At 41.0% G+C, this 17206-nt stretch overlaps 1 protein-coding gene across 3 annotated transcripts in view; it reads left to right on the top strand.

Moving 5' to 3' along the window:
• The first annotated feature begins 360 nt into the window (after positions 1-360).
• Positions 361-17206, top strand: part of tnn (tenascin N) — a 44340-nt gene continuing 27494 nt past the window's right edge. For 2 of the 3 annotated variants that reach the window (XM_056390862.1, XM_056390860.1), the window contains exons 1-7: positions 361-507; positions 7231-7428; positions 7645-7845; positions 8085-8459; positions 12568-12701; positions 12804-12933; positions 15054-15236. In XM_056390862.1, the coding sequence (XP_056246837.1) occupies positions 7233-7428; positions 7645-7845; positions 8085-8459; positions 12568-12701; positions 12804-12933; positions 15054-15236 (1219 nt within the window). In that variant the 5' untranslated portion in view covers positions 361-507; positions 7231-7232. Of the gene's footprint in view, positions 508-3912; positions 4235-7230; positions 7429-7644; positions 7846-8084; positions 8460-12567; positions 12702-12803; positions 12934-15053; positions 15237-17206 lie in introns of those variants that run through there. The other variant, XM_056390861.1, reaches the window with a different exon arrangement.

Genomic DNA, 17206 nt, shown 5'->3' with positions numbered 1-17206 from the left:
GCTCCCTTGAATCCAACCTTTATCCAGTTACTGTGTTTAAGACCCTACTCCTTCTGCTAAATAGATTAATTCCAGCCTCCTCTGCTAGCTACTGCAACCAGAAACATACGGGGAGGAAAATAAAAATTTGTTATTAAAAAAATAAAGAAAGTGTTGAGATGATGAAGAAGCAAGGTAAGAGGTGTGTTTAGATAGAGAGTGATTAACTCAAATAACAAACGCTGCTCATGATCTCTCCTCCTCCTTCTCCCTTTTCATTCAATCCCTTGAGTAGAGGAGACACTCCCAAACTAACTGCCCATTGGCCTGTAGGCATTTGGGAGAGATTTTAACAATTGAGGAGGGAGGGGTAGAGCAAAAGTCACTGGCAGCGAAGAGGTCTTTGAATCATTGGGCCCGGGCTGTCAACAGGTGGCAGAGGCAGAGGCTTGGTGACTGACGTTCAGTCCTTCAGAGAAAAGAGAGACAGAAGGTAGAGGAGGAGAACGTTTGAGAAAATCCTCAAGGGTAAGGCAACTTTTTAGTTTGACCATTTTATACATTATACATTCATTTAAACATTAAACTACATTTTTACCCCTCTATACAATATGTTTGTAGTATTGAATTTTTGAATGTGATATTGATAGAGCTCATCGTTATTCCAGTTGACTATATAGGTGTGTGACAGTTTTAGATGTTTCATTGCTGTATTTCGTTCAACATTAGAATTAAAGTCACTTACTCTCTTAAATTTCTGAACATATAATCGGCTGAATGAAAGTTGATTTATCATGATGACTATCAAGTAAAAAAAAAAAAAACTGATGGCAACTCAAAGTTGTTAATTCTGCTGAGCTCAGGGAATGCTCATGTTTATTTTCTACATCATCTCAAGGGCACCAGTTATGCTGTTTACTTCCCTCATTATCTCTATCTTTTCACACAACAAATTCCATCTCAGCTATTTGCCAGCTTTTCTTTCTCTCCCATCTCCCTTTTTTTCTCTCCTGTCACCTAACTCCCTTACTCATCTTTCCTTAACTCTGTCCTTGTCTCCTCATCCCTCGCCTTTCTTTCTGTATCCTCTCTAAGGCTCCTCTAAGACTTTAATGAAGCAGCGTGCATCCAATTTCACTTTCACTCCTATTCCGCTGTCAGGTAGTCGAAAGTTGGACTTGACACCTGGAATTCATCAAGTGTCCCATGACTGAAGCTGTTCTTTTTATGTTAGTTTTGATTTGCATGGCAGCACTTTGTCTGTGGGAAGCTTGCGGATATCTTGGTATTGATATGTGATGGGGTTTGACACATTAAATGAAGTTATGTGAACGTTTGGTGCTCAGTGTAAACTTGTTAATTTTACAAAAACCTTTTTTTAAAAAAAACATTTTAAGTGAGATGCTCCATGAAAACATCTTGAAATTTGGATCAGTTATAAAAAAAAAAGTAATGTGGATATTTGGAAATGCTCAGACAATATTACATAAATCAACATGATTATTTCCCCATTGGTACAACTATGACAGCCTTTAGTGCCTGCAAACGTGTAGCCTATTAGAGTTATTACTTATGACTCCAGTTAACGTTCACACTGTATTGTAGATAACCCTCAATTGTCTGTCAACAAAGGTGCCAGCACAAATTTTCCTCTGCGATAATAACATAAATATTTGTATTAAATATGTGCTGGGGTGATAGATATTCTCACAGGGCTGTCAATCCAGAAGATTTAGCTTTAATGCTACTGTGCTGGCTCGGGGAATACACAGAAGCCCTCACAAAATGAGCTACAGATGTGGGCCCTCAGCCATGCAAAATGATAGAGAGAGAAAGAGAGGGAGGGAGAGAGAGAGTGAGAGAGACAGAGAGAGAGAGAGAGGACCCACAATCCTGAGTGGGTGGTTTATAAAAAGTATTCAGATTGCATACATATGTTTTTTATGGTGTTTTTCATTTACCTTCACTGATTGAAAATGACCCCAGGGAACAAGAAAGCTACTGAAAACACATTTTTATCATTTCAAAAATTAATCTCTATCTAGAATTTTGGCTGTTTTTATTAATGCCCGGGTTGCATTATTTTTCTTTTTCTCTTTTTTTTTGGTAGGTCAGGTTTTCATTTGGCAACCTCATTGAAACAGTCGAAAAGTGCCTCTATGGTTCTTATGAAGCGAAGTCCTTATCAAGGTCTCGTTGTGGTCTGCATGGCAGCAGGAGGCAGACAGAATCATGAAGATATAAGCTCTGCTCTCAGACGATAATTGCTTTCAGCTTCGTTTTATTCATTTCAGTTTCCCTGTTCTGTCTGCAAGCTGCTGCGTGGGGAAGGAAAAAAGGAAAGGAAAAGAATGCCTGCAAACACAGCAAGTTTGCAACCGCACATAAAGGCACGACCTTGCCGCTCCTCTTTTTCAACCCTCTCTTCTTCTCATCCTCAAGCTTGTTGGTTTGGTCCTTTGAGATTTGTCCAGAGTTAAAACCTGGCGTAACACTCGGCCTTTTGTCTGAGGCTTAATGCCTCCCGAGAGAGGAGAGGGCAAATGTACACTGACTTCTTCTTCTTCTACTGCCGTCTCTTTTCTGAATCTGTATTCCCAGTACAAGTTATTTTCTACAGCTGTTTGTCTTGGTTCTCGTTATCTGTCCTGCCCTCCCTTTCTCTTGTTCTCTCAACCCAACGTTTGGTGCATTCACTGTTTCCAAAGCCCTGAGAGTATAAGGAGAGGTTTGGAAACACACACAAACACACAAGCATCCCTTACAACTTGTCAAGAAGCCTTCAGTGAAAGGTGTCTGTGGATCCAGACACTATTGTCTGTATGTGATTAAATTGCTGTTGTTACTTCTGGAGGCAAATCCCCCTCGTCTCTATCAGCTATAAATGACAAGTTTCACACACATACTGTACACACATGGGCCAAGTCCCACGCACTTCTGTCTCCCTTATAAAAGAGTGAACACACATTACAGGTAGTCAACAAACATTTTACAGGCCCATTGACATAGCTCTGCTTTGACATAGAGAAGTTATTGTCAGAAAAGAATTTTTAACAGTGTTTAAGGACATGTTGAATTTTACTTGTGTAGGCTTGAAAGCCAGGTTGAAATGCTATCTGGAACGGCCATGTGCTGAGTAAGAGCATCCACTGGACTGCCAGTCTGTTTTTCTGCTTTATCCTGCAGTTTGCAGGATGCTTATTGACTTGGGATGACTAGTGGCAGCCAGCTGACTTTAAATTATGAATGAGTTGAACACTGATGCCAGGGTTCAACATCTTTATGTCACCGGTCCACTGGATCTATACATCCATCTTCCATATATCTATCCACCCATCGATCCACTCATAGATCCATCAATCATCCAGTGATCCATCCATTTATAACTGATCCATCCATCCATCCATCCATCATTTTCCCAGCATTTATTTATTCATTTATCTATCTATATATCATCCACAAACATGGCCGCGGGAAGTAAGGGTGCACCCTCTATTCTTTATAGTGTTGGCATGACCAGTTCTACTCTGCCTCAGAATGACTTCTTACGGTGACTAACCACTCTCACTCTCACTCCTCACTCCTCACGCCTAAACCAAACCAATCCAACCAGCGAAGGCAACGATCATTAGCCAATCAGAGGCAGTGTAGGGCGGGTCATGTCAACTTCACTGTAAGATTAATAAGTTTACAACCTGTTGCTGTAGCATTGATAGTTAATGATGGAAGAAGGCGTAATGGAGGAAAAACGTTTTGCAGTTTTTTTTTGGCATACCACCAGCTAAAGAGAGCACAGGGGACGCCCAGCCTACGCAGGAGAGCAGCTCCACCAACATTTGTAATTTAGTATCGGCGCTAGCAACGCGACCACTGAGGAGCTTGTTGCTAACAGGTGTCAGGGTAGGACTGACTTGGCGTCATTTGAGGAGCCTTTCCAGCCACCCAACTTCAATTTTTCGTCCACAAACAAGAGCTATGTTTGCAGAAGCTGAAAAACTCAGTCATGTATTTCCCTGCCCATCTCTTTGGCCTTATCAGAGCGGACCTTCTCTGCCTTGCATCGCGTGAAAACATGGCTACGCAATACCATGACCCAGATGAGACAAACTCACTTCTCCCTTATGCATGTCCACATTGACATTTTGAACTCATTGGACATCCATGCCCTGATGAGAGACTCCATTTCCGTAACACATCAGCACAAGGCCACATTTGGATTATTATAACCACCTGAGCACCTGGCCTGCAGCTCAAGGTAAGTTATTTGGTTTAAGGTCCGAGCAGTCAAATATTCAGTCGTCAATTACTTTTAACATCACACTGATATAGCTTTGACAAAAATGTGCGTATTTGTTGTTACTGCTGCTGCTTTTTTGGTTTGTGTTGCAGTATTATTGTATGGGTTGGGGTAAAATGCTCCTTCCACTACAGCAACCCTAACTTAAAACATCTTCCCGCGGTCCTGTGCACACATGTATTCATCTGGTCATTACTCAACCAACATCTATCTATCCATTCAGTCATCCATCATTCAGTCATCCATCCTTTCGTTGATTTATAATGGACACATAAGTCCATGAATTAATTTCCATCAATCCATTCCACCAATCCATTAATTAATTTATCCATTCATGTAGTTATTATACCATCCATCCATCCATCCATCCATCCATCCAATTCAACCATTCATCAATCTATCTGTCCATTCATCCACCCATACCGTGCAGTCAACAATCCATTCATCCATCAATTTGTCCATCACCCATCAACCCATCAGTCAGTACATCCTGGTATTTATCTCTCCATCCATCTACTAATTTATCTTTCCTTTTTTCCATCCAACCATTCCTCTACCTCAACTGTGACTGCACCACTTCCCCCTTTGTTTCCCATTTCCTCTCTCGATTAATTCTTCCATCTGTCTCTCTTTCCCACACCAGGACATTCTTAGCAGTCAGTTGTGGCACTCCGCTATGCTTGGAAGGTCACAGTGCTATCTCTTCCAAGAGAAATAACAAGAGAGGCCTGAAAATGGCGAGCATCAAATAAAGCCTTGACAGGGAGCTATAAACATGCTTGTTAAGCATCTGTGTGCGCCAGCACTCAGTGCCATTCCACATGGCTATAGTGTACTAATGTGGCTAACTGCTAGACTGTCACCGATTCACACACACTCTCTCCATCATTCCCTCTTTTACCTATTCACTCTCTCTCACTCACTTCATCTCTCTCACTCTCCGGTCTTTTCTTTCTATTTCCCTTACTTTCCATTTGCCTCTCTCCATCTCCCTCTCTTAATCATCTATGGTTTGCCCTCCCAAATCTTGGCCTTTGATAAAACACGCACTAAATTCTAAGTTTTGGCCACCACACAGGGTCAAAAAAGCAGTTTCCCAGTGATGTCATAGCTTGGATTTCTTGCACAGGCCTCCAACCTCAAGCTTTTGACTAGCAGCCATCAAACAGACAGCTAAAATAACCAAGCAAGGTCAAGCATATTGCATTTTGGACTAGTAAGAAACAGGTTATGGTAATTACATGTCTATTTGTCTCCCTTAAAAAGGACTGGAGTATTTTGAATCACAGAGCTACTTGAGTTACATCCTGTGCAAATCATCAGAAGTAGGATTTATAAGCCAACGCTTATTTAACTGAAAACATATTGTGTCCAATTGAGTAAGTGATGTAGCTTTCCACCTGACTTATTGAAAGTACATAAGACCTTTCCGTACCACTCAAAGGTCAAGTATGCTGTTATTTAGGATCCCCACTCAGGATCTCTGTTAATCTGGTATCATCATGGTGGCTGGAGGATTGGAAGGTTTTAGGTTCACTTGTTGACATTTTAATGTTTTGGCCGATGCTGTCCCTGTGTCCAGCGGGATTTTTAGGATCTGTTTCTCTCTCTGGACATTTTCTGCTTTTCCATCTGTTTGAGTCTTTGACACTCAATGAGCAAATGTTTTGATTACAGGGATTTCCAGTTGGTCTGCTGGCCCCCTCTTAAAGCTGCAACCACTTAACAAACATCAGAATAACTTAAGATTTAAAATGACCAAACTATAAATAATTAAACTTTTATAGATCCGATGTGAAGTCCAGCTAAAACAGTGAAATAAGTTTGAGGAAGAGAGTTCTGTCTTCTGTGGTTAGTATGTGCAGTAAGGGGTTTTGCAGTGTATGCATGTTCCATAGAATTATCCTGTGTTGTTTCAAACAAATCCAACAAATTTATTTAAACATGTAGGCTACTGTATATTGCTATGCAGTTTTCCAGTTGTCAAGCATCACAGTGGGTACCCCAACCCTTTATTACTGAGCTTTCAGTCACTCTATTAGAGGTTTTGTGTTTCCATAGACCACACAAGCTCAGCACAGTTAGATCAGAAGTTCCTGCTGCCACTATTTAAATTTTTTACACCAGAAAGTTAAATTCAGACCAAAGTCCCAAAAAAAGGCCTTCAGAAGGTTAAGACGGGCATGCTATTTTGAAAGCATGTAATTTCGGTTCCCTGGGGAAGCCACTGCAAGGTTTTATGTTCACATGACATCATTGTCATTAGATACAATGACATCATCACTGAGGACAGGTTTCTGAAGCTCTGAAACGCCTGACTGAGGACAATTTATGGTTTAGAGCAAAAGGATCTCTGGCAAAGTGATGACTGCTCACTTTCTGCTGCCATACTGTGGAATGAGGGGCATAAGAAGCACACACACACTCACACACACCACAGTGACATAAGGGTTCAGGTTTCCAGAAATTAAATATACACCAGCGTGCCCCAATGAATGTAATGTAACTTATGTACCATTCAGACTGTATTTCTGTCCTCAGTTCTCTATAAATCTCTGACTGAAAGAGGGTCACGTTTGTACTTTCCAGCCAGAGACTGAAGTCCAGCCAGCCATGACGACAAACATCTACAGTTTCAGTAGTCTGTTACACTTAGTGCATGCAGAAGATACAATCTCCAAAAAAAAATGCATATACTTGCACTAAATAACAGATGGAATATATATTTCAGCTCAAAGCGAGGTCTCATGCCACTCGGTGTGAAAATCTTAGAAGTGAATTTGATGTGCAATTACAGTCACAAGTGAGGAGTTTAGTTTTGTTCTTATTGATGCTTTTTTGGTAAAAACAACTTTACTTAAACAAATACTCCTACATTTTGGGAAACATGCTTGTGAGGTGAGCCGCACACTTGCCGTTACACTTGAATAATCTGCTCTTATCTTGTCCTCTAGCCATGACCACTAGACTCCTGTGGAGGGCCCTGTGCCTGCTGGCCCTGCTCTGCACCATCTCACACTTGAGCTCCGCCGACAACTACCCAGACCCCTCAGCCCCAGAGCAGGGAGTCACCTTCAGCCATGTCTATAAAATTGACATCCCAGGGAGCTCCACTTGTAAACTAGAACGCCTGCCAGCCCAGGATGAAGCAGGTCATTAAAATCTAAATAAAAATAAAAGGATGCAACTAAGAATATTTATAGACACAAGCAGGAATATGAATATGTGTATGCAGCTGTAGTATATAGCTATAGTATTGCATGTTGACTTTTCCACTGGGCATTAATGTTGTACTTAAATCTTTGACCATTTTCAACCATTGCAGTATATTTGGCATCTAAAAAGTAGAATTTTTTCCTATTTTGTAGGTCTGCAGACAGAGACCACTACGAATGGAGAAAACGACATCATCTTCAAACACAACATCAGGCTGCAGACGCCAAAGTGTGACTGTGAAGAGTCTGAAAGTTTCAAGTCCTTGATGTACAGAGTCAATGGGCTGGAAGAAGAAGTCAACTACTTAAAGACCCAGTGTACTCAGGGCTGTTGTGGAAGAGGTGGTGCTGCAGGTAAGCTGTGTCACAAACTTAATATTTAGGAGGCTGACCAAGGAAGTCAACTCTTGACCCAGAACTGATAGTGTGAACAAATGGGGGAAAAAAAAGATTTTTATTTTATGAGATATTTTCTATGAGCGAGTGAAGAGGTTTGCAAGTAATGCCCTTAGAAGCCACAACTCTGTCTTACAACCTATAAATTATCTATCAAGCATACAGTGTGACCTTTTCACCTTTTTTTCTTTCTCAAGGTGTGGACACGAGCTGTAGTGGCCATGGTACCTACCAACACGACACCTGCAGCTGCCTCTGCAACCCCGGATGGGAAGGCCCAGATTGCTCAGTGTCCTCCTGCCCGGACGAGTGCAATGACAACGGCCGATGTGTGGATGGGAAGTGTGTGTGCCATCAGGGCTACACAGGAGATGACTGTAGCCAGCTGATGTGTCCAGACAATTGCAACGACAAAGGACACTGCGTGGATGGAAAATGTGTGTGTTTCCCACACTTCACCGGCGAAGACTGCAGCGTCCAGAAGTGTCCTAATGACTGCATCGGTAATGGCCAGTGTGTTGACGGCCAGTGCATCTGTGAAGAAGGCTTTTATGGGGAGGACTGTTCATTAGGTAAGCTATTCAAATGCTGAGTAATACAAATTCTGTGGAGTATTTTCATTTCATGCATAATAACTCAGTAATGGATGGATATATCCCTCCATTTAGCTCAAAGCCCTGGACACACCAGAAAATGGAACAGCATTTATGCGTCCTTGTGATATACTGTATGTGGTGCTAAAGGCTTGATGATTAGTGATGTTACATTCGCAAATGATCCATTTCTTTTCAACAGCTCTTTGGTACGAGCGAACGGAACCAAGTCATACTTGAGAGCTGTTCTGTTTATCATTTAGCCCAAATTTCACTGCCTTCCCTAAATCCACTCCCCTTCACGCGAGCAGTGAGAACCAGCCAGTCACAAGAGGTGGATGTGCTTGTGGAAAAAAAACGATCCAAACTCCAGCAGCCGCACTTTGATGCACTTCAGCCATAAAAGCAATGAAAAAGCTGAGTGAAATATTTGCAAATCAAAAATATCATTGAAAGCAGGGTCACAATCTACACTGCCACTTAAAAACACAGCAATGGTGTAATTTCACCAGTCAGTCAGACAGTCAGGGACAGACATTTATAGAGCTGGCAAAATGGAGCCATAAGAGAACTACATTTCCCATCTCAATTTGTGATGTGCAGAGTACTCGCATGGCTAGCAGGTGAACTACAGTAGCTGATGAGGTAATGGCTCATACACTAGCAAGATGGGGAACACCATATTCATACATAATTATTTTAGACTGGCAGTTGTCACTCTGGCTTTGCTGCTACCTCATGGCAAACTCAGGGCCAGCTAAAATGAGAAGCCTGCTACCGAAGTATCGTGTACCTTTGTGAATGAAAAGGAGAGATAAATGATTCAGTAAGAGATTAGGTAGCATTGTCTTTTAGCAAATATTTTTTACCAAAATTAATCAGACACCTTTCTTATGTTTTTGGCCTTTAGTACTGAAGTCTTTTCTAATATATAATATGTTACAATGACCAGCAGCAGAATCCTTGTTGCTGCTCGTACTATAAAAGCTCCCTCAAGGAGAAGTCTTATCCACTAAATCTAATAAACTATTTGTAATAAATGGTCACTTCACTGATGTAAGATGTTATGGCAGTTTTCATGATGGCCATAGTGACCTACTTCTGTGGAATTCAAAGAATCTCTCCAACAGTTATTTCAGATATAGCAGCTGATGGGGGCCCTTTCAGTGCGCTGACCCCATGACCACTGGCAGCTTTGGCCTCTGGACGACTTCAGGTCACATAATACCACAGGAATATAAGAACACCCATTGGTCTTTTGGGGCTCCATCAAGTTTTGACCCCGCAGAAGAATCATCATCTTTCCTGCTAAATGCACTGCTTGCCAGACCACTATTACTGTACTGCCTCAGGACCTGAGTACAAAATTGCATTTTATGGCAATTTAAGGCCAGGCGAGCAGAAAGGTGAGCAGCAGCTGCCAGGCATGGACAGTTTAATTCACTGAGTTCACACTTTCAGACTGTGACAGGTTCTAAAGAAATCCAGAATATTCAGTTGCAGGTAAATGTCAAAACTGCAGTAGGAGCTTTAAAATATTCTCCTTCATAAAACAACATATGTCTATATTTGTCTATGACATTTCTTTAACCCAAAGGACAGAACACACCCTTTAAAGCAGAGGATATCTAAGGTTTACTATGTGTGGTTCCAACAAAAGAAGATCCACAGCCAACTTCGGGTCCTGAACCAAAGTTTTATAAACCAGAATAGAGCATAAATGGTATAGTCTTCACAGTAGCAGGTCAGTTATGTCAAACCCTTGATGGCGATTTAGTTTCTTCAAGCTGCGTTTTTGCTCCGCAGAGGCAGAGAATAGTTAGAGACAGATCTGCAGCTTTTCGTGTGTAGGTGCTTTTGAATGGAGTCCAACATCAACATTGGCACCGTGTCAGAGGAAAAAACAGGGAGGGAGGGAAAGTGGGAGGTAAGAAAGAAAAAATACATTGTGTTGACTTTAGGTGTTAGTAATAATAGTGGTAATAAGCAGCGGGATAAGAGGAGCACAAAAGCAAAACAGTTGAGACGTTCTTTGTTTTTTGTGGCTACCTTCCATTTCAACACCTGGATGATGGATGTCAGTCTGCTCCCTGGGTGATGACGGCAACGTGACTCTCAGAGTATTCCTTTAGATAGACTGTACATCCATTACAGGGAAGTTGCATTCCAATGTGATCGATGTTAATATAGCTTCAATATTGTTTTTTTTTTTTTTTTTTAATCTCCACTATCAAAGGCAGATGTAATGTGGTTTAGAGAATCAGGGGTGCCATAACAAAGAAAATATGTTCTTAGCCTAAATTCTTGTCAATCCTACAGGGGAAAAGAGGAACATTTAGCAGCCACATCTAATGAGGTAATCTGGATATAATGAATATAGTAACTTCTTCAGAGCTACATCAACACATAGCAGATGCTTTTTGTTTAACGCTCTTATCAAACTCTCTTTGGCGGTCTCAAAAAATTTTCCTTTGATTTATGGACGCATTTAAAGAGATTATGTTCAACATAATGTACCCTTTGAATTTTTCAACTCAAAACCATATTTGGACAATTTTTTCAAGTTCCATGTGAAAATATTCCCTTGAAAATATTTATAAACTTGGGGGGAAAAAAAGATAATAGGACACAGAGGAACAAAGAAAAAGAAGTTGATTTAATTCCCATTTCATTGGGCCAGAACATTGTTAACAGTGATACTTCCTTTGTGCTCGTTCACTGCAGATTTACAGTCGTTTTATGTTGTTTCAGTCATATTTTCCTTCTTCAAATGGTATTTTAAACATTATCAATCAAAGAAGGCACAAATCACTATTAGTCTCCACTTTTTCCAATCTTAATATGTTTAATTTATTCAACCTTAGCTCTTCTGAAATATAATTCCAGGGTAAAGATTGTTGATAGTCATGCCTCAAGTAGCAACAGGGATATTAAGTGATACTAGATGGAAAAGGACTGCTACATTTGAGGAAAAACATTAAGCTTCCTGTCTTTGCCGTGTGGAGCAGCGTCTTAACCTGATGTGAATTCCTTCCCCTCCAAAGTTATGGCGGACTCCTTCACCACCCGTTTCACATTTTTCCCCTATGCTTACATTTTCTGGGTACCATGCTTTACTTCTCTTAATTCACCACCATCTCCCATTTATTTCAGTCTTTCGTACCCACAGAAAGTTCTTCTTGTTTGTGGAAAGCCTCACTCCCCAACAATGCTGACTTGCTGTCTTCTGTCTTTTGGCTGCCTTTTTGTTATTGTACTCCCCCGTAGTAGTAATATACCTTCTCACCCCCTTACCATATTTTTTCCATCATCTTCACCGAAGCTCTTTGGCTTTTTGTAACCACTGAAAAACAATATTTTTCCCAATTGTTTCCAGCTCAGGTTTGTGAAGGGACCTCAATGTTCAAAATATGCATTGTGTTTGCCTGGTTCATGACTTCTCTCCAAAGGTGTAAGAGGGACAGGCAGGTGAAAGACAAGGACAGCTTCAGCTTCCAGGCAGCCATTGGTTTCTGTCATAAGTTCACTCTAAACTTGAAACCTGCTAGAGTTATGTAATCCATCACAATGAACACTAAATCTGTTTTCATTGTTGGACCTTAAATAAGTTAAAAACAGAGATTCCTGAACTCCTGTGCAGTGAACTATTAATTTATTCATTCATTTTGCCTCATGTACAACCCTTATGAAGTGTTTGGGCATAAACATAACAAATAGGACAAGACTTGTGCACCCTGCTTTTCATTTATTTAAGTTATGTTAATAGATAATCACAACTTTTGTCAGAATTTTGATTTTGAAATTCAGGAAACTAAAACAACATTTATTGAGATGTTATCTGCTGTATCGCAAGCAAGTTTCAACTCAGTGCAAGCTGATCTCTATTATTATTATTATTATTTTTTTTTTTTACAATTGAGCCATGCCCACTACAAGCGAAGAGAAGAAGAAAGACAAAGTATTACAAAAAAAAAAAAAAACAGTAAAGGATGCAATTAAAGTAATAAAATGTTATATTTATGTTCTACAACCTTGATTAAATATTCACTCTGTCTCTTTCTCTGCATCTACCTGTTGTCTCTCTCAGTCTTCGGCCCACAGGGTCTGCGGGTTGTTAAGGTGACTGACATCTCTCTCCTGGTGGAGTGGGAGTCCGTTCGTGGGGCAGAGCATTACATTCTGACATATCATCCCAAAGGCGATGAGAGTGCCTTGGAGCAGGTAGTTTTTTCTTTTTTTGGTCATAGGATAGGTATGTCAAATAAAGGACGTAGCATGGAACCACATTTTTAAACATCTTTGTTTGTACCTGTCGTACCCAAGGTTCGGATTCCCAACACAGAGAACTCCTACCTCATCACAGGACTGACTCCTGGGGTCACTTACATTGTCCAGGTGTATGCAGTCATCAAAGAAGTCCAAAGTGAAGCAGACAAGATTGAGGCTACCACAGGTGAGTACCAGTAGCTGTGATCACAACTAAAAAACATAACTGACAGCATTACAAATTTGACTTAAGGAGCATTTTTCAGAGTGACATTCATTTGTGGTGAAGTGGAATAGGGCTGAGTGCAGCATGTCTCCTTTTAGTGTGTCTGTGTTTTTTAGAGCAAGGACAGATGTGACCTAGGTATGGCCTGCAGGTCTGGGGGATTTAGTTAGACTTTCTGTGGATTAAATGGTCACTATTGAGATCAAATGTAGGTACAAGCATGGAAAGGCTTAAATGTCAAGCTCTTAAATGTTTAGCGGAAGGAAGTGCTGCTGTTTAAGATACTAGATTATAAGGCAGAGGCTAGTGCAAGCAAAAAGATGGACAAGTGTGAAGTCACAGATCACCAAGAAATTAAAATACTGAATTTGCATTTGAACAGCTACTCACATGTCTACATGGATGGACAGTACATCCCCCTTTTTGCTGAATTACTTGCAGTAACTTGTGTAAGGTGAGGAGATTTTTTTTCCTGTACCTATTTAAAGATATATGTCTTTTTACACGAATGGGATGCTAAAAGCAATGAACAAGCTGAAGGATGGCATTACTAAGTGTTTCATTAAGCACTGGTTTGTTAACCATTAAATTTAAAGGTAATTACGAGGAAATGAGTCCACGGATGTGTTTAACGGAAATCGAACTTGCTCACAGATGTGGCAGGACACAGATGTGAAGAGAAAGAGATTAATAGACAGAATTGGTGGGCGTGAGAGAGACAGACAGACAGAGCGAGAGTTTGGCTCTAATGTGTGGTTAGCCTGGTTAGCCATGGAAAACCTCACACAGCATGGAATTCCCGTACGGGCATGAGAAAACAGACCATCATCTGGCGTATGGTTGTGTGAGGAGCACATAGCATGAGGCAGTCGTTTCACTGGTCGCACAGTTTTCAACTTCAAACGATTCTTTACTTCAAAAGAGGGTTTAAAGAATCTTTTTCTTGATCTCTTTGGAAAACACAATAGCTGACACTTAAAGAAAAAAAACAAAAAAACTTTTCATTAGAACCTTTTGTTCTATTCACAATTAGAACCACACAATATATAAATATCTATACACACAAAAATCTTAAAAGACCCACATTAATATTAACATAAATGCATTTAAACACTGCAAATACACATCCTCCCCTCTGCCAATTTACTCAACTCATATCGCCCTCCCGGAACTCATTAATAAGAGTGCAAGCCCCCGGGGAAGTCTTTCACTCGCACACCCTGGGGAAGAGAAGACAGGCAGATGTAAGTTGAACATCAGATAGAATTTAACTATTCACTGTGTAGTGAACTTAGCATGCACTTCTTAAGTTCATTTAACAAATACTATTTATCAACTCACGTGGGTCATCCGCTCCCTTACAGGGGAACGGTGAGGTGAACAGCCCTGTGTTCTCCTTACAAACCCAGGACCCACACAATTACAAACTTATATCACTAAATTCATACTAAAAATCACACCTGTGTTTTATGTACCCTGTTGCACTTAACATATGACAATATGTACAATTATCCATTTGATCACATATCAATAATAGTAATATTTACTATTGATGGTGGTAATGGCACTCTGACGTTATAACCCCTGTCTGACTATAAAGATAGGTTAATGGTTTTGTGTTTTATGACTTAATTTACACTTTGAATATACATAACGTTGACATATTTAACTTAAATGTAGTTTAACCTGCATTTAAACCTGAGATTGATTATTTTTCTAATCATGCAAGACTGGCAATCACTCAATGCTTGTATTATAATTTTATGATATACGTGATCAGACTGAGATTCATTCTCTGCTGGTGTTCATGTTTACAATAAAAAAAAATGGGTTTACACCGTGCACTTTTCCTGGCATTTTAGTGACAATGTCACCATGTGGTAGCATAATGAAAATTCCTGTTTGGCACCCGCCCTGGGAAGGTCACATTTCTGGGTCGTAGGGATTCAATGTCTTGCTCAAGGACATGTGGGAGCAGAGCAGGGCACATGCTTGTGATTATTGTGGCTGTAATGCAGCCTTTCCCAGTTTGACGCTCATGTCTGCTCCACCTTGTTGTCCAACACTTGTATTCTTCCCAGATGTCTCAGCTATTGATGGTATCCGAGTTCTCGGCCAGACAGAAGTCTCTATTCAGGTGGAGTGGAAGAACCCACCGACTGAAGTAGATCACTTCAGGCTCACACACACTGACCCAGAAGGACAGGAGGAAGAGCTGAGCGTACAGAGGAGCCAGGAGGCACGCACCAAACACACTATTGTGGGTAGGTCTTGAACAAAGTGAACACAATTTGCACATATGACATAAATATTCTTAAAATTCCCTGAAGATCATATTTTGTTGCTCAACTGTTTGTTACTACCCTGCCTGTCTGATACTTCATGGTAAGTTTTCTATTGTGAAGCACTTTGTAACTTTTGTTTTGAAAACTAAATTGATGTCATTACTTACCCAAATACAGTAAATATACAATATCAGGCACACACATGCAATATGTGTGTGTAAATACCTAGATTATGTCACCTTGTCACAGTTCTGCATCTCAGGTCACCCCCCTCACTTCATTCCCTGTCATCCAGCTCCCAGTCTGTAATTTTCCATTCACCGTGTTCTCCTGTGCCTCCCTGCATTAGCCACGCCCACCTCATCAAGCCAATTCCATTCACCTGGTCACACAGCTGCCCCTGATTACATTCACCCAGTATATGAACTCCAGCCTTCCAGTCATTCTTTGCCAGATTTTTCTTAGCTTTTCTCCATGCAAGACTCCCGAGCATTTCTTGGACTGATTCCCCGTTGCCGAACCTGTTTGTCCCCGACTTGCCTTTCTCGTCTGAACCCCGGTAATTACTTCACCCTTCTGTCCCTGACCTCGAAAACTGCTTTTTGTGACTTTGGCCTTTGTTTGTATTATGGCCCTGTTCAGACCTGGTATTAATATGCGTCTTCAGTGATCCGATCACAAGACCAACCTCCGAATGTGGTCTGAGTGATCGGATTTCAAATGCGCCCTCACTGCGTCTTGGGTACGTTCACACCTGTACTTAGAGCTGACCACTTGTGAGCGGATCACCCTAGACTGAAATTAATATCAGGTCTGAACAATCTGAACATGTGGCCACATTCTTTTAGCAGTTTGAATGCAAACGCACCTTGGCCACCTTGAAGAAACCGTCTACTCTACCGATTGTGTATTTATATTATATAGATTATGTGTGTATGTATACATACATACATACATACATACATACATACATACATACATACATACATATACACACTATTTCAAATGGACAAAAGTTTGTTTCACTATAAGACCTGTGTGTAGCTCATTAATTCACTCAACCCTTCCGTGCCCCGCTCGTGCTCTCTTGCTCTTTCTCTCGCTCACACACAAGTGAATTGACAATGGACCCTTCCGTTGATTGGCTAAAAACAATAACTCATGCTTGTTTATTTGCATATAAAGCGGGAAAGTGAGATCCATCACAAGTGGTCAATCGATACGCATGTGCAGACACATATTATAGCCAGTTGTGAACAGACGTACTTAAGCCCTGTTCACACCTGGTATTAACATCCATCTCGTTTGATCCCATCACCCAAGTGGTCAGCTCCAAGTACAGGTGTGAACAACCAAGACGCATTGAGGGCGCAATTGAGATCCGATCACTCGGACCACGTCGGAGGTGGTGTGGTGCCATGTGTGGCCAAATGCTATTGAACGCAAATGCGTCCTGGCCACACGGAAGTACCACCCACTGTACTGACGTCCTCTGCCACGGTCTAATTAGTCCCGCCACAGCTTCATAATGAACGGAAAATGTTACTAGGTTTAAATGGGTAAAACTTTATTTCACTGTAAATTCTGTGTCTGTGCGTAGTGCATTAATTTCGTTCAACCCCTCCGTGCCCCGCTCGCTCTCTTTCTCACTCACACATGCACACTGTACAAAAGAACATTGGCAACAGACCCCTCTGTCAATTGGCTAAAATCAAGCATGGGAAGTGAGATCCTATCACAAGTGGTCAATAGAGACACATGTTGAGACACATTTTAAAGCCAGGTGTGAACAGATCACTGAAGATGCATACTAATAACAGGGCTGAACAGCGGCTGTGATCCTGTGCTGGCTCATTCAGCCAGAGCATCCAGGTCTTCCAGGAATATTTGGATTTACCTGCCAGCTCCAGGTTCTGCCTTGGTAAAAATAAAGGTCACTAGAAACTGCT

The sequence above is a fragment of the Seriola aureovittata genome, chromosome 12, assembly GCF_021018895.1.
Source record: "Seriola aureovittata isolate HTS-2021-v1 ecotype China chromosome 12, ASM2101889v1, whole genome shotgun sequence".
NCBI lineage: Eukaryota > Metazoa > Chordata > Actinopteri > Carangiformes > Carangidae > Seriola > Seriola aureovittata.
The sequence above is the reverse complement of the archived record's forward strand: the minus strand, read 5'-3'. Positions and strand labels throughout refer to the sequence as shown.